Source organism: Bufo bufo, chromosome 7 (assembly GCF_905171765.1).
Source record: "Bufo bufo chromosome 7, aBufBuf1.1, whole genome shotgun sequence".
Lineage (NCBI taxonomy): Eukaryota > Metazoa > Chordata > Amphibia > Anura > Bufonidae > Bufo > Bufo bufo.
Genome location: NC_053395.1, coordinates 64,498,327 through 64,517,082, shown reverse-complemented (window position 1 = coordinate 64,517,082; position 18,756 = coordinate 64,498,327). Strand labels below are relative to the sequence as shown.

The following is an 18,756-nucleotide window of genomic DNA, read 5'->3' as shown; positions in this document are numbered from 1 at the left end:
CCATTTTTGCGGCCCTGTTGAAGTGAATGAGTCCGCATCCAATCCATCAACGCTCAATGAAGGAAGTAGAAAAATCCACACTCCCAACTCTTCAATGTGAAAGTGGATTTATTCAACCAGTGTACACAGCAATATTTCAGTCCCTCAATGGCTTAAAAATGGTTCCGTTGAGGGATTGAAATAATGTTGTCTGCACTGGGTGAATAAATTCTGTTTCACATTTGAAGATCGGGGGGGGGGGGGTGGCTTTTACTACAGCTTTTTATTGTCTATTTTTGATATAATATGCTGTGTAAAGAGGATTGGGAACAAAGCAGTTCCTTAGCAGGCAGTTTAGAGATCCATTGGCCGGTTACACAAAATGAGGAAACAAACTACGTGTGGTTCTGCTGTCTCTTTATAGGAGGCACTTATTTAGTCTAGTTACATGTTTTGTCTGCTATTTATTTACAGATATGGATTTATTTAAAGAGATTTTGCCATTTATAAAAAACAGGGTTCTAAACTCCACATCTTCAGATTTAAGAGTTTATCTTCAGTCTCTGGTGGACATGGGAGTGATATCCTTGGAATATTATCACAGCTTGCTTGATGAGAGTAATGCTGAGGACCTCTGTCGCAAAATAGCCTTATCCTTAATTGGAAATCCTGACAGCTGCCATGTGCTCTTATCACCCATGTGTGAGGAGGAGGAGGAAATGCCAACTATTTGTAAGTCTTTAAAATTACTGTATTATAACAATTTTATCCCTAACATTTATCTCAAGCCAGGAAAATATAAGTTGAATGTGATTATTGTGTTTTCACTATTTTTAGGTAAATGCGACCATTTTTTGTGCTCTTTGGCTAGATGTTACATTGTGGTGAAAAGGAATAATAATCGTGTTCCACTCAATTGGGCTAAAGACCTCAATAATTGTTTTGAAATCACAAAATGGTTTTATCACATATTACTAACAAATCAGATAAGCTGTATTGCAGCCAAGTCACCATTTTGGCAACACAAAGATAAGTGAGAGTCCTTCTAAGCATAATCTTCGTAAAGGGGTTGTGCAGTATATTGATAACCTATCCTCAGAATTATAATACTTGCCCAATAAAAACACATTTTTTTAACACAATTATTTGTTTTTGTATTGCTGCATCCCAAGATCCATAACATTTTTATGTTTCTGTCAGTGTAAGGCTAGTTTCACACTTATGGAATAGTTCCGACTGGCTGTTCCGGCAGTGGTTTTTGTCCTGCTGAATCCTGGCATACTTGCTGGGTAGTGCCCAGAGACCCAATTATAGTCAATGTGGCTGGAGGGCATTGTGCTAACATCCCGCCAGATCCAGAGAGCTCCGGCAGGCTGTTCCCTGCTGGAACTATTTGTTGCAGGGCAATTTGTAGTTTTCATTGGGACCATTTTTCATTGCTTCTATTTTTAGTAGGTGAGATGAATAGAAAACAGAAATTGTGATATTGTTTTTTAGTTTCTTTAATGTTTTTTGAAAAGTAATGTATTAAAGAGGACCTTTCATGGATTTTTTTCTGTTTAATTAAGTACCTTTAATTGCGGGGTACCCTCCACTGATGCTGCCATCCTTTCATCCATTCAATATCAGTGGGCGTCTCCTTCTCCCTGGCTGTGCCGCAGTCCAATCGCAGCAGAGGGCATCACAGTCAGGAAGAAGGAGAGCTGTTTTTTCTCCCTGGCTGTGACGCGCTCCGCTGTGATTGGACCGCGGTAAGTGAAGGAGACACTGACTGAGAAACCCTAGCGTCTCCTCCTCCCAGTACCCATGCTCAGTATTAACAAACTGGGTGGGAAAAAACTGCAAGGGGGCATAGTGGGGCATGCAAGGGGTATTTGAAAAAAAAGAACAAGAATAGCAGCATCAGCGGAGGGTAGCCCGCAAGTGAAGGTGCTTAATTAAACAAAAGAAAAAATCCATGAAAGGTCCTCTATAGGTTTATAGTACGGGTCATTACAAATACAACATTATCTTGGGTTGCCAACAAGAAATACCAAGTCAAGTTTACATGGGTAAAAAAGGAAAGGCATGGCTTAAAACAGGGTGTTATTTGACACCAATGGTTTGTTTATTCTTTTGAGTTTTGCAGCATTTATTTTTTTTCTTGCTATATTTTACATAAAATGCAGCCAAAAATGAAGCAAAGGCTTCATATTTGAACAGGTGTTATTAAACGTGTTTTCCAAGACTTTAATACTGATGAGCTATCCACAAGATAGGTCATCAGTATCTGATCAGTGGGGATTCGACACCTGGGACCCCAGCCGATTAGCTGTTTGAGAAGACAACGGCACAATAGCGCCATGGCCTTCTCTCAGCTTTTCCTAGGACGACGCATTCATCGGTCAGGTGGCCTAGGCACAGTTCAGCCCCATAGAAGTGATTGGGGCTGAGCGCGATATCAAGCACAGCTGCTATTCTATGTACGGCACTGTGCTTGATAACCACGGACCAGGCTGTGGTGCTCACAGAGGCACCGATCCCCCCGATCAGATGCTGAAAGGCCCTTTAAATAAGCTCCTATGAAGATGCACATAACCACAAAGTCAGTGCTGCCCCTGTGCAGGAAACCAGCTTAACCTCCTCCCATTCTCTATTGGATCCAGCAGAGGTCTTCGTGCGTGCACACTATAAGAAAAAGTGCCGACCTCTCTGACGGCCGGAATATGGACAATCACAATACATTAGTAGGTGTCTTGTATTAACTTTCTCTACATTATAAATGGTATTTGCTGAAGTGACACAACCCCTTTAATAGGATGGACTGTACATTTTGGAAGATCCTTAAGATAAACTAGGGCAGATTTTTGTTGGTGACAGATTGCTAGGCTTTGAAGAGATGAAGATTAAATATTCACTTCCTAATATTGGAAAATTGTATTATTTTCAATTACAACGTGCTTTGAAATCTTAAATATTTGATTTCAAGACCTTATCTGAACTTCCTGGGCCTTTTGACATGGTTTTGAAATCCCTAACTAATAAAAGGGAGTGTTTCCCACGTTTTATAAACTTTTACTTAATGAGAAGCTAGAGAAAATTCCATAATTGGTCTATGGAATTTGGGATCAGCATGTAGATCCATCAATGCAAAATCATTGGGATCATCTTTCAGAATGTGCAGTCTATGGGGGTCATTTACAAACAGATATATGCCACTTTTGTGGCGTATATCTGGCGCAGATTTTGTCACATGCTATGTTCCATAAGAATCTGCATCTTCTTCCCCGCTCACGCCAGGTCTAAAAAAGAGGGTGTGGCATGTGCTGGGAAGGGGATGGGTTGGCAGGTCCGTCTCTTTCATCATTTTCTACATCTGGTTTAGGCGTAGAAAATGGTCTAAATTAAGGATGAGCGAATCGACTTCGGATGAAACATCAGAAGTCGATTCCCATAACTCTTTGTTCTAATACTGTACGGAGCAGGACCTCCGTACAGTATTAGAATGTATTGGCTCCGATGAGCTGAAGTTATTGCTTCACGAAGTCTTGCGAGACTTCGCGCAAACACTTCATAAATTAATTTTAACTGTAAAATAAACATTTACCGAACTCTGGTTCAGTTCCAAGTGGTACCTTGAAACTAAACCCGAGTTCTGGAAATGTTTTTTTTGCAGTACATATTCATTTATGAATTTACTGAGCGAAGTCTCGCAAGACTTCGCAAAGCAATAATTTCGGTTCATCGGAGCCAATACATTCTAATACTATACGGAGCTCCTGCTCCGTACAGTATTAGAACAAAGTTTTATGCGAATCGACTTTGGATGTTTCATCCAAAGTCGATTCGCTCATCCCTAGTCTAAATGTAAGACAGCAAGGAAGCTGTTTTACATTTAAAATTGGTGGTGGATGCACCAAAATTATCTAGAGGCCAGCGCCTCTACATAACTAGAGGCCAGCGCCTCTAGATACTGGTACAGTGCCAAGTGATTGGTACAAGGCAAACGTGGTGCCCATATTCAAAAAAGGATCAAGGTCCTCCACAGGTAATTATAGACCAGTTAGTTTAACTTCTATTGTGGGAAAAATGTTTGAAGGCCTCTTAAGAGACTATATACAGGAGTATGTGACTGTAAATATTATAAGTGATAACCAACATGGGTTTGCCAAGGACAGAAGTTGTCAGACTAACCTGATTTGTTTTTATGAGGAGGTGAGTAGTAGCCTGGACAGAGGGGCGGCTGTGGATGTAGTGTTTCTGGATTTTGCAAAGGCTTTTGATACTGTCCCTCATAGATGTTTAATAGGTAAAGTAAGGTCTATAGGCTTGGAAATTATAGTTTGTAATTGGATTGAAAACTGTCTGAAGGACCGTGTCCAGAGAGTTGTGGTCAATAGTTCCTATTCAGAATGGTCCCAGGTTATAAGTGGTGTACCCCAAGTTTCAGTGCTGGGCCCTTTCGAGGAATGAGATTAATAGCACTATTTCTATTTTTGCAGATGATACTGAGCTATGTAGAACTGTACAGTCTATGGAAGATGTCCATATACTACAAGCTGACTTGAACACTGAGTGATTGGGCATCAACTTGGCAAATGAGGTTCAATGTGGACAAATGTAAAGTTATGCATTTTGGTAGTAATAATCTCTGCACTTCATAGGTGATGTAACACTGGGAGAGTCACTTATAGAAAAGGATTTGGGTGTCATTGTGGATGGTAGATTAAATAACAGCATACAATGTCAATCAGCTGCTTCTAAGGCCACCAGGATATTGTCATGCATTAAACGAGGCATGGACTCGTGGGACAGGGATGTAATATTACCACTTTACAAAGCGTTGGTGCGGCCTCATCTGGAATATGCAGTTCAGTTCTGGGCACCAGTCCATAGAAAGGATGCACTACAACTGGAAAAAGTACAGAGGAGAGAGACTAAACTGATAAGGGTCATGGAGGGTCTTAGTTATGAAGAAAGATTAGAAGAATTTATTTAGTCTTGAGAAGAGACTTTTAAGGGGGGAAATGATTAACCTATACAAATATATAAATGGGCCATACAAAAAATACGGTGAAAAACTGTTCCATGTAAAATGCGCTCAAAAAACAAGGGGGCACTGCCTCCAACCGGAGAGAAAAAAGTTCAGTCTCCGGAAGCGTCAAAGCTTCTTTACTGTAAGAATGGTGAAGCTGTGGAATAGACTAGTGGTGGACGAATATCGGCCAGGACGGTTCACGAGCGCGATCAAATGTTCGCGAACCACAAGTTCGCGGCAGGCCCAATTTACTTTAATGGCAGGCGAACCTGAAAAACCATCAGCTCATATTTGCAGCCACAAATACTTAGTAGAAGTGTACAAATAGTCCCTGAACATGGACAGTGACATACTAGAGGGGGATCAATGACAAAAATTCCAACAAAAAATATGTATCTTAATCAGGTGACATTTTTATGCGTCTTAAAGGGAAATTCTCTGAAATGTGCCCTGTTGGAGCCTAGAAATTTTTATTTTAGGCCACAGGAGTACGGGCCTTAAAAATTATTAATAGAAATTATTTGTTCTAATGGCGTTTGACCCTATCTGTAGCTGAGGTAATGCTGCACTACCCAACTGCACTATACAGAAAGTATATAACACCCCTGCTTCGATCAGTTTTTTTGGGGGGCAACTGGTATATCACACCAGTAGAAATTATTTGTTCCAATGGCGTTTGTCACTCTGTGTAGCTGAGGTAACGCAGCTAAGGCTACTTTCACACTAGCGTCGGGGCTCCGCTTGTGAGCTCCGTTTGAAGAGTCTCACAAGCGGCCCCAAACGCATCCGTCCAGCTACTAATGCATTCTGAGTGGATGCGGATCCGCTCAGAATGCATCAGTCTGGCAGCGTTCAGCCTCCGCTCCGCTCAGCAGGTGGACACCTGAACGCTGCTTGCAGCGTTCGGGTGTCCACCTGGCCGTGCGGAGGCAAACGGATCCGTCCAGACTTACAATGTAAGTCAATGGGGACGGATCCGTTTGAATTTGACACTACAGTATATGGCTCAATTTTCAAACGGATCCGTCCCCCATTGACTTTCAATGTAAAGTCTGGACGGATCCGTCTGAAGCTACTTTCACACTTAGAATTTTTTCTACAATATAATGCAGACGGATCTGTTCTGAACGCAAGTGTGAAAGTAGCCTTAACCGCAAACAAATGCTGCACTACCCAAATGCACTATATAGAAAGTATATAATTGGTATATAACACCCTGCTTCAATCAGTTTTTTTGGGGGGCAACTGGTATATCACACCAGTAGAAATTATTTGTTCCAATAGTGTTTGGCACTCTGTGTAGCTGCAGTATCGCAGCAGAACCGCACACAACTGTTGCACAATGCAAATGCACTATAATATGTTAGAAAGTATATTCTAAGTATATTACACCCCTCAGTAAGTCACACCTATCTATAGCACACCTATACAAGTCCTAAAAAGGATTTTTGTGGAACCTATTAGCTAGCGTTTGGTGTCCCTAACAGTGATGGTCAGTTCGCAGTGTTCGCCAGCGAATACATGCGGGCTGCCATCTTGACTCGTCCGGCGATGCACAGGTAAGCCCTTACCTGTGCCTGTGCCGGGAGCCGGTCAGAAATGAAATGCAGTCAACGGGAGCAGGCAGTTCCGAGAACAGCCGCCGGGGGCCTTCATCGGGCTGTTCTCAGAACTGCCTGCTCCCGGTGACCACATTGGATTTCAGACCGGCTCCTGGCACAGGTAAGGGCTTACCTGTGCATCGCCGGACGGGTGAGTCAAGATGGCAGCCTGCATGTGTTCGCTGGCGAACACTGCGAACTGACCATCACTGGTCCCTAACAGTCTGTCCCAGCTCCACACAGCAACCTCTCCCTACACTGGCAAAAGACTAAATGTAAAATGGCGGCCAGATCAGGTTTATTTATAAGGTAGGGGGTATGTCCATGTGCTGAAATGTCTCAATTGGCTGTCCTGTACCACCTGATGGACGCGTCAAGGGTCAAAGTTCTTCACAATGTAAAAGAATATGGCGCCAGCGGACATCGCAATATGTTCGCCCATTCAGCGAACCGCGAACGAGCAAAGTTTGCAGCGAAACGACCTCCGGGGCTAACCGCAAGGCCATCTCTAGAAAAGACTTCCTCAGGACATGGTCACAGCATGAACAGTGGATATCGAGAACGGAGCCCTGAAAGTGAATGAGGGCGCACTGCACGCTCCCATTCACTTCTATGGGAGAGGCGGGGATTAGTGATTGGTGGTGGACAGACCCCGGGAAATCTGGGGTCCTCCAGCCACAGCGCTCCCCGCTCCGTTGTCGATAAAGGTGCGGGTCCCACCACCTAGTGATATGCGCCCATTGTCTAAGATGGGAATACCCCTTTAAAAAATTAATGAAAATATTGGTTACCTTTAAAATATAACTTTTAATATTATATATGTAAAATATATGCCCTTAGATAATAGTGCACGTGCAGTACATAATATGTAGTACCATCCCACTGCTGGGTGGGTAACGGGTATTGCTAGGGAGGGAAAGGGGAAGAGGGAAAGGGGCTGCTGGGTCTCTGCCCTTAACCAACACCCTAGTTAAAGAGCCCCTTTAATACTTATGAAAACGTGTAGAAATCTGAGTCTTAATTCCTTCTGGGATTCGCATTCCCACCTATCCCTTGGTTGAACTTGATGGACTTATGTCTTTTTTCAACTGTATTAACTATGTAACTTCGGTGATCCACCGTCAGCGCAGTCTTAATAAATGTACCCCTATATCATTAAACTCTTAAAAGAGGGTATCACAATTATTTATTGCACAACGCTTATACTACACTCTGAAGAAGCTCACTAAATTTTACCCTGGTAGAGACCAGTGGCGTAACTATAGGGGTCACAGAGGGTCCCCATTGCAAGTGCTAATGATCGCAGTCGCCGCAGCCCCGCTGCAAGTGATTAAAACATTTTTTATCTTACTTTAATAATGGCCAGTCAGGTCGTGCCTGACCGGCGGCACAGCACTGTGCTCTCACAGTTAATTACATCCCACCCCACCTCCACCAACCGGTGCTGCTTTCTTGCTGTGATCTCGTCGTATCAAGCGGGCCTGTGGCGCACGCCGGAAGACGGGAGTGGAGCAGTCTCCTCAGAGAAGGTGTGTAAATGTGCACACACCGCTGGCTTCATAACACAGGGGACTGGCATGGCATCAAATCCTTCATAGAGTCCCGGCCTGGAAGACAAAATCATGACATATATAGGGGCAAAGTGAATTTTTTTTATATATATATACAGAGCGGGCAAAAAATTAAATATATACACAGGGGACAAATGTAATATATACAGAGGGGGCAAAATGAATTTATATAAAGGAAGGGGCGTAACGATCGCAGTCGCAGAGGGTGCAACTGCGATCGTTACGCCCTTGCCCTTGCCCCCTTTATATATATCCATTTTGCCCCCTCTGTATATATTACATTTGTCCCCTGTGTATATATTACATTTTTTGCCCACTCTGTATATATTTCATTATTTTGCCCGAGGCCGGGCCCCTAATGAAGGATTTTCTGGCATGCCAGTCCCCTGTGTATGACCGGGGGGGTCAGGCCCGGTGGGGGGGGCAATTCAAAGGGAGAAGACGTCAATCAAGCCCAGCCGAATCCAGGAAGTGAACGTCGCGCTGGCCGCAGGTAAGGCTACTTTCACACTAGCGTTCGGGGCTCCGCTTGTGAGTTCCGTTTGAAGGGGCTCACAAGCGGCCCCGAACGGATCCGTCCAGCCCTAATGCATTCTGAATGGATGCGGATCCGCTCAGAATGCATCAGTCTGGCTCCGTTTGTCCTCCGCTCAGCAGGCGGACACCTGAACGCAGCTTGCAGCGTTCAGGTGTCCGCCTGGCCGTGCGGAGGCAAACGGATCCGTCCAGACTTACAATGTAAGTCAATGGGGACGGATCCGTTTGAAGTTGACACAGTATGGCTCAATTTTCAAACGGATCCGTCTCCCATTGACTTTTTTTTTTTTGTTCATGGTAATGCAAACGGATCCGTTCTGAACGGATCTAAGCGTTTGCATTATAGGTGCGGATCCGTCTGGGCACATACCAGACGGATCCGACCTAAACGCAGGGGTGAAAGTAGCCTTAGTATGAAAACTGATGATGGGAATACCCCTTTAAGTTACAGATCAATTTGGAAATCTGTATTTTGGGTTTTATAACTGCAGAAATAAATAAATAAATATAAGAATCTTTTGGTGAACAGAAAACTTATTTTATGCTAAATTATGCACTGTTAAAGAGTGGATTAATAAACAGGCCCTTCAATTCAGATGTGGATTAGATATTATAACCAGACCATTCGATGTGAAAGACATGCTTTTGATAAAAGACAGAAGTTGCAATACTTGATCAACAGCAATATGGTGACCATAAACCATTCCACCAAAATCTGCCCTCTACGAACCATATGGCACTCCTTCTCTTCTGATCCCTGCTGTGTGCCCAAACAGCAATGTACGACTACATATGGGGTGTTGCCATGTTAGGCTAGTTTCACACTAGCGGCAAGGAACTCCGGCAGGCTGTTACAGCGGGTGAACAGCCTGTGAGATCCGTGCTGTCGCTAGTGCATGTCGTAGTTTTATTCCGGCCGTCTCTCTGCATGTTTGCCGTGCTGCCGCCGGAACTCCGGCCGCCCCTATTATAGTCAATGGGGCCAGAGCGGTAGTCCGGGGGCACGCGTGCACTAGTGGCAGCATGGATCCGACAGGCTGTTCACCAGCCGGAACAGCCTGCTGGAGTTCCTTGCCGCTGGTGTGAAAGTATCCTTAAGGAGGAAAGGCTTAACAAAATTTGTGGTGCTTTTTCTCCAGTTACCTCTTTTTTAAATAAAAAATGGGGAGCTTATGCAACATTTTATTGAAAGAAATGAAAATTTTCCTTTCCACACCCAAGTGTTTCTAAATTCTATTAAAAGCCTGTGGGTCAAAGTGGTCAGTACACCTCTGAATAAATTCCTTGAGGTGTGCAGTTTCCAAAATGGGGCACTTTTTGGGTAATTCTACTGTGGGGGTACCTTAGTGTGCCTTGAATGGTGCCCAAAAACCATTCAGGCAAGATCTTCCCTCCAAAAACCTTATGGCACTCGTTTCTTTCTGAGTCCTGCCGTGTGCCGATACAGAAGTTTACGAACACACATGGAGTGTTTATGTAATCTGCATAATCAGGGTAATAAATATTGAGGTTTGTTTGGCTGTTAACCCTTACAGGAAACAATTTATTAAAATGTAATATTAAAAAAGTAAAATTTTCAAATTTCACCTCCATTTTCCTTTAAATCTTGTGAAACATATAAAGGGCTAACCTCATTTGTAAAATCAGTTTTGAATAACTTGAGGGGTGTAGTTTCTAAAATGGGTGGTTTCTACTACATAAGCCCCACAAAATGACTTTAAAACTCAACTGATCCTTAAAGGATAACTGTCATATTTTCATCAAAAAAAATCTATTTTAGCATATATTACTGCTGCAACAGCATTATGCCTAAAGCAATCTTTAGTTTCTTCACTTACAACTGTTCTCCTTGAATTTTCCTCTTAGTTATGGCTGTTTTGAATCCTAAATTATGAGGATCTTCTCAAGATGGCTCCTCTGCCAGTTCTCTGAGGCCAAAACTGCATTCCCTCAGGTCACATACAAACTCGCTGTAGCCAGCAGCTTCCTGCCAGCCAATCAGATTGGATTACTGAGAGACACGCCTCCTCACTTTGAAGCCTAATGCAGGCATGCAGTGTGAAGGACCGCCCCTATGTCTTCCTAGCCGGAGACAGATGAGACATAGCAACGGTCTTTTAGGGGAGCAGTTAAAAGGGACAGAGGACAGACTAACTCAGGTATACATGCCTAGCTCTAATAAACTAGCAAATGAATAAAAATATGACAGTTATCCTATAAAAAAGTGGATTTTGGAAATTTCCTTAAAAATTTGAAAACTTGCTTCTAAAAACCTAAGCCTTCTAACGTCCTAAAAAGATAAAATTTGCAACACGAAATGATGCAAACATAACGTAGACAGATAGTGAATGTTAATAGCTATTTTATGAGGTATCACTATCCATCTTAAAAGCAGAGAAATTAAAATGTAGAAAATAGTGAATTTTTTCAGAATTTTCGGTAAATGTTGGATTTTTTTAAAATAAATAACAGTAATACATGTTGACTCAAATTAACACACCTTTAACAAAAAGTACATTGTGTTGCGACAAAACAATCTCAGAATCGCTTGAATAAGAAAAAGCACTCCTAAAGTTACGGTATTACCACATAAGGTGACACATGTCAAATTTGCAAAAATATATAGTATAAAATTCCAGTGGCTCTCCTGTCTGCTGTCATGTACAGGTGCACAATGTCTAGCTGACTCACCCAGAAGAAAAATTTAAGCAATTGATAAATAGACAGGCACTCTACATCCAGTATCACACGGAGAAGGAAAAATATTTTAAAAAAGTTTTTTTTATGTAAAAAATATATATTTTATTGCAGACAATAAAATAACATACAGTAGGATAACCCCTACAAACACTCAAACCTTCCTAAAAATATACCTAAAAAAATTATATTAACAGTCCTCCCAGGGGGATAAAGATCATCAAAAAAAGACAAAAAAGTTTCTTTAGGAAGAGTAAGTAGCAGCAAATATATAGTCAATCGATAGTCGTGACTGTGTTAGATATAGGCTATACAATTAATTGCATGTAGACAGTCCTTTCTTCCTAAAGAAACTTTTTTGTCTTTTTTTGCTGCTCTTTATCCCCCTGTGAGGACTGTTAATATCAATTTTTTAGGTATATTTTAAGGAAGGTTTGTGTGTTTTTAGGGGTTATCCTACTATATGTTATTTTATCGTCTACATTAAAATATATTTTTTTTTACATAAAAAAAACTTTTTTTAAATCTTATCCCTCTCCGTGTGATACCGGATGTAGAGTGCCTGTCTATTTATCAATTGCTTACATATTTCTTCTGACTGGGTGAGTCAGCTAGACATTGCGCTCCTGTACATGATAGCAGACAGGTGAGCCACTGGAATTTTATACTATGTATTTCAAATTTTCTCACCCAAATTTGGTTGAGCTCCCAGACTGCTAATTATGGACATCTGGAATCACACGGAGAGCAAACAGTTGAAAGCAGAATCGTTCACATTTGAGAATTTAGATGTGAATGTACAGAAAGACAAAACTATGTCAGAGGTTTTCAGGGAATTAGAAACACTTCTAGACAAACAATTCAAACAACGGTGGGAGATAATGTCTTTGAAACAATATGTAGAAAACTGTAAAATCTTAAAAGGTCTATGTTTATCCAAAATCCCAGCACAAGATCTCTGTACCACGGATTTCAACAAAGAATGCGAAACCTTACTGATGACTCAGTCTATGGCGCTGATCCAACTGATCATCATAAGAAGGACACAAATTTTGGATGAAACAACAGACAAAATAAATCAGATGAAAGAAACAATAGAGAAGCTCCCAAAAAACTATGAATTTAATATCTGGCAAGATAGATTATGCAAAAGCTTGAAAAAACTAGGATGGGAAATCATGGACAAGAAAATAAAAAAATTTAAGAATAATTCAGAAAACATACACCCAAAGAAAGAACAGAAAAATGAACATCAGCACACACATGAAGACACTACACAAATAGAAGAAACAAATGACAACACCACACAACTAAGATTTAATGTTCCAGTTACCAATAGATTTGAAACACTCACAAATGAAAATTTTTTAGACAGAACCCCAGCACATCACAAAACACATACCTGACAGACATCACGACAATCACCAGACCGAGCACATCACTCACTCTCACCAACTCCACATCAAAACAACTTGAGGAACAGATATGCCAATCAAGTTTGGGATCACAGAAATCACTATTATCACAAGTCCCTACAAACACGCAACCCCTACCAACATCCGAGACTCAATTACACACAGGAGACCCAACAAGAACAATATCACAGAAAACACACTCTAAACAGAGAAAGACCCGGAGAGGACAATGGAAAACGAACAAATTACAACAGACGATAAATATGGAAAATGACAAAGATTCAATAATAAACCTTAGCACAGTAGTACTAACGGAGCCCCAAATTAAATTACTAAGCAAAGGACTAAAATTTGCACCCACCACAAAAATTAACAAATTTTATGCATTCATAGGGGTAGAAAAATTCATTAGAAAAGCTATGCTTGAAAAAATAATTTTTGTAAACACCTCATCACTTATGCCCTAAATAATGACAAAAAATATATACATACCGATTTAAAACAAAAATCGATGAAGTTCCCAAGGCAAGAAATTAGCCAAGAGATAGCCACCTTGCGCAAATGTGTTGAGACCGACATAAGACGAATAAAAAATGGCAATATGAGGAACAATCTTTCAAATCAAGATATTCAGGCAATGAAACAACTCCAAACGCAAAATAATATTACCATCCGACCAGCAGATAAGGGGGGCTATTGTAATTTTAGATACTGAAAAATATAACCAGGAATGTAGGAGCCAATTGTTAGACCAAACCACATAAAAAAAAATTAACAAAAGACCCCACCAAAGATTGTAACCAAACTCTTTTAAAATTATGTCAGAAAGTTGTAGAAAAATAGATTATATCAGAACAGGAGGCCAAATTTGTTTCAAACACACAATCAAGACTTTCAATAATCTACTGTTTGCCAAAGGTACATAAAAATGCAGATAATCCACTGGGACGACCGATCATTTCAGGCATTCGTTCCCTAACGTCTAATTTATCACAATATATAGACAAACTGCTTCATCCTGTGGTTAAAAATATTAAATCCTATATAAAAGATACCACACAAATTATAAAAATTATTGAAGACCTGAAATTTGAACCTAACTGGATTCTAGGCATTCTAGATGTACAATCACTGTATACAATAATTGACCATGAACAGGGAATAAATGCCATGAAAAGTCAATTAGAAAAAAGTCATCTCTTCCACACAGGACAAATTGATTACCTGGCAGAGGGAGTGGAATATATTCAAACGCATAATTATTTCTACTTTGAGTCTGAATTTCCCCTCCAAATTAGGGGCACTGCCATGGGCACCAGGTTCGCCCCCAGTTATAAAAATGTATTTATGTCCCAATGGGAGGACTAGCATATTAACTCTAGACTGGGGACGGACATGGTGCTATGGCACAGATATATTGACAATATCATCTTTTTATGGTAGAAAAGTGAGGGGGAACTACAGACATTCCTTGAAGAAATCAATAATAATTCAATCAACTTACGTTTCTCCTCTAACATAAGTAGATCCCAAATAGAATTTTTAGACCTACAAATTAAGGTAGAAAAAAATGAATTGATATGTTGTACTGATCAAAAACCAACAGCAAGAAACAGTTACATCTTATACTCGAGCTGCCATCTACCCAGATGGCTCCTCAACATACCAGCTGGCCAATTTCGACGTATAAAAAAAAAAGTTGATTAATGAAAGAACAATTCATCGCAAAAGAGTACCATATTTTCCGGCATATAAGACGACTGAGCGAATAAGACGACCCCCAACTTTTCCATTTAAAATATAGGGTTTTGGCTATACTTGACGTATAAGACTACCCCTGCCTGCCCAGCCAAGAAGATCTTCTTCAGTCCAGGAAACTGACAATGGCAGCCAGGGCTTCAGTAGCGTCCTGGCTGCCATGGTAACCTATCTTTTTCATTTCACATTCCCAGTTTCCCACATAGGAACTACTAGGGGCTGGCAAGAGATGGTAGGTCCATTGCCATGGGGGATCTGTGGATGGCACTGTTATGGAGGGGATCTGTGGGTGGCACTGTTATGGGGAGGGGGATCTGTGGATGGCACTGTTATGGAGGGGATCTGTGGATGGCACTGTTATGGGAGGGGGGTCTGTAGATGGCACTGTTATGGAGGGGATCTGTGGATGGCACTGTTATGCAGGGGATCTGTGGATGGCACTGTTATGGAGGGGATCTGTGGATGGCACTGTTATGGGGAGTGGGATCAGTGGATGACACTATATAGCATCTTATGCTATATGTATCATCCACAGATCCACCCCATGACAGTGTCATCCACAGATCCCCCTCCTCATAACAGTGTCATCCACAGATCCCCCTCCCATAACAGTGCCATCCACAGATTCCCCTCCGCCGCTCACAGGAGTATACATTTATAAACTGTAATCTGTAACTTTAACTTTAAATCAGCGCTCATGTCTTTACTACCTTACTCTCAGCTCCGGTAACAGGCAGTGTGGGCGGCGCTCACTCACTGACGTCACGCGCCTGCGCTGCCTAGTGGGAGGTTAGAATATACCATCGGATCTGAGTTTTCACGATCTTACTGAGATCGTGAAAACTAAGATCCGATGGTATATTTTAACCCCCCAGGCAAGCATCCCGTCACCATGGGAACGCCTGGGGGTTAGAATATACCATCAGATCTGAGTATAGCCAGGGTATAAGACGACCCCCGACTTTTGAAAATAATTTCTAGTGTTAGAAAGTCGTCTTATACGCCGGAAAATATGGTACCCCACAACGAATATAGAACCATCTTTGGTAAAAGTAAAAGACTTAGATAGAAACTCTTTCTTCAATACGGAAAATGATAATACTAAAGAAAAAATAGAGAAAGATGACATCCCACGTATCATATTACCTTTCAATGCCCAATATAAAAAAGTGGAAAGAATCATTAAAAGATATTGGCATCATATCCTGAAGGACAAATGGATAGGTACATCCCTCACCATTCATCCACAGATAGTATACACCAAAGTCCCAAATTTATGACTGAAGATCGCACCATCCATCAAACGAAAAAATTAAAAACAGGAACACCCGATAAGCGGATGGCTTGGATTAAAAGGATTTTATAGATGTGATAGATGCTGCAACTGTAAGGTAGCCCTCTTCCCAAGGAAAATAGACAAAATATGTTCAACAACTAATGCCTTTGGATATGAAATAAGGGAGTTCCTCACCTGTAGCAGCACTAACGTCATCTATATTATACAGTGCCCATGTAAAAAACAATATATAGGAAGAACTAAAAGGACACTTAAGAAAAGAGTATCAGAACACATCAACAATATCAGGAATGGGTATGAGAAACACCCACTGTCAAAACACTTTAAAACACACCATAACCAAGACCCAAGGTGCATAACATTTGCAGCATTTGATAAGGTGGATGAACATTGGAGGGGAGGCAACCACATTATGAGAATGTCCCGCCTAGAATCAAGATACTGTACATATTTGAATTCAATACATTGTTACCTGAAGGCCTTAATGCTGAATTTTAATTATTCGGCTTCCTGTAGAAATGGGATGGGTGCCCTTTACCGACGGGAGATCGGCTTCAGGCTGTTTACCAGCACCCCGATCTCCCCTTGGCGGGAGGACCCCACCCCTAATCTTCTAACTGCGAGCCACACGCTCACCTGAATATAGACAAAAGGAAGAATAGAACAAACAGTATATCAGTTAACTTTACTTGTAATCCAGACATCATTTATATAGAAGTTTTTAATATACATTTTTACATTTTCATACTTTATTTTTATTAGTATTTTATCTTTAGCGCATTTGAATAAATATAAGTATCTTTTATGAAATTTTTTATGGAATATATTTTTATGGAATAGAAAACAGAAAAGAACAAGTGATTATGTGGCTGGAGATACATTATGCGGTCACTGAATAACAATTTTACTGTAGGCCTGTACAGGCCCCAAAAATTAGGCATTCACCTGACAGAAAAGAACAAGTGATTATGTGGCTGGAGGTATATTAGACGGTCACTGGATAACTATTTTACTGTAGGCCAGTACAGGCCCTAAAAATTAGGCATTAACCTGACAGAAAAGAACAAGTTATTATATGGCTGGATGTATATTAGATGGTCACTGGATAACAATTTTACTGTAGGCCAGTACAGGCCCCAAAAATTAGGCATTCACCTGACAGAAATGGCCTTTTATGCCGCTGTATATACATAAGACAAGGACCAGTCTTTGTTCTGGGAGGTAGCGGATATGTGTGGGCTGGCATGAGGAAATTCAATTACTGTCACGGCTGTATGTGAGCAACAATAGTATACACAGTAAAGAGCTACTGACCGGATCCAAACTAGGGAGGATAAAGGGTGACCCCTGTCCGACCCTCAAAGCTCTCCCTATGCTGCTAAAGCACATGCCCGGATCCAAATGGCGGAACGAGGCATGCCCACGTGCCTAAGACTGATGACCACTGTAACCCCTACAATAGTGGAAGGGGCACGGCCACCGGTGCCCTACTCAGTATATGGAGGGAACCGTGGCCACCTCAGATCCAGTCAGACAATAAACAGGAACACAACTATGTCTGTACACTTAGCTGAGGGTGTTGCAGCCGCAGAGAAGACGGATCCAAGGACAGCTGGCAATATCCGGAGTGCTTGCTGCAGCAGAACACAGGTCCAGTGAACTGATAGCTACAAGTGAAGATACTAAAGCAAGAGCTACAACTGAAATGAGAACTATAATCCACGCCCTACAATAGGAGGAGGGGTGATATAAAGAGAGGGAAATCAAATGCATGAGGAACAGCTGGGAGGAAGAAAACCAAAAGTAAACAGAGCAGTGAGAACTCCTCCCAGCTCTAGTAGTGACATCATCACAGGGGTGGAGAAACAGAGCTGTGAGAACGTCCCAAAGCTCTGGTAGTGACAGTACCCCCCCCCCTCTATGGGTGGACTCCGGACACCCAGGACCCACCTTCTCAGGATGAGCCCTATGAAATGCCCTGATGAGGCGAGTGGCTTTAATGTCCGACACCGGAACCCACATCCTCTCCTCAGGACCATAACCCTTCCAATGAACGAGGTACTGAAGAGAACCGCGGACAATGCGAGAGTCCACAATTCTGGAAACCTCAAACTCCAGATTGCCATCAACCAAAATCGGAGGAGGAGGCAAAGAGGAGGGTACCGTGGGCTGGACATATGGTTTTAAGAGAGATCTGTGAAATACATTATGTATCTTCCAAACCCGTGGAAGATCAAGACGGAAGGCAACAGGATTGATGACTGACAAGATTTTATAAGGCCCAATAAACTTGGGACCCAATTTCCAGGAGGGAACCTTCAGTTTAATGTTTCTTGTAGACAACCACACCAGATCACCCACATTCAGGTCCGGACCAGGCACACGTCTCCTATCAGCCACACGCCTATACCTCTCACTCATCTTTTTAAAATTACTCTGAATCTTTTGCCAAATGGTAGACAAAGACGAGGAAAATCTCTCCTCCTCAGGTAAACCAGAAAGAGCCCCTTCCGAGAATGTCCCAAACTGCGGATGGAACCCATATGCACCAAAGAATGGTGACTTATCAGAAGATTCCTGACGACGGTTGTTCAGAGAAAACTCAGCAAGAGGGAGAAATGAACACCAATCCTCCTGGTTCTCTGCCACAAAACAGCGCAAATATGTCTCCAGATTCTGATTGAGGCGCTCAGTCTGACCATTCGACTGCGGGTGAAAAGCAGAAGAGAAGGACAGCCGAACCCCCAGGCGAGAACAGAAAGCCTTCCAGAACCTGGACACAAACTGCGTGCCTCTATCGGAAACAATATCAGAGGGAATGCCGTGCAATTTAACAATATGGTCGACAAAAGCTTGCGCCAACGTTTTAGCATTGGGTAAACCA

At 41.8% G+C, this 18,756-nt stretch overlaps 1 protein-coding gene across 1 annotated transcript in view; it reads left to right on the top strand.

Moving 5' to 3' along the window:
• Nucleotides 1-418: 418 nt before the first annotated feature.
• The window catches only part of CIITA (class II major histocompatibility complex transactivator), a 122,469-nt gene continuing 104,131 nt past the window's right edge, over nucleotides 419-18,756 (top strand). Inside the window, exon 1 of the mRNA XM_040439820.1 lies at nucleotides 419-711. Coding sequence (XP_040295754.1) covers nucleotides 456-711 — 256 coding nt within the window. The 5' untranslated portion in view covers nucleotides 419-455. The remainder of the gene's footprint in view (nucleotides 712-18,756) is intronic.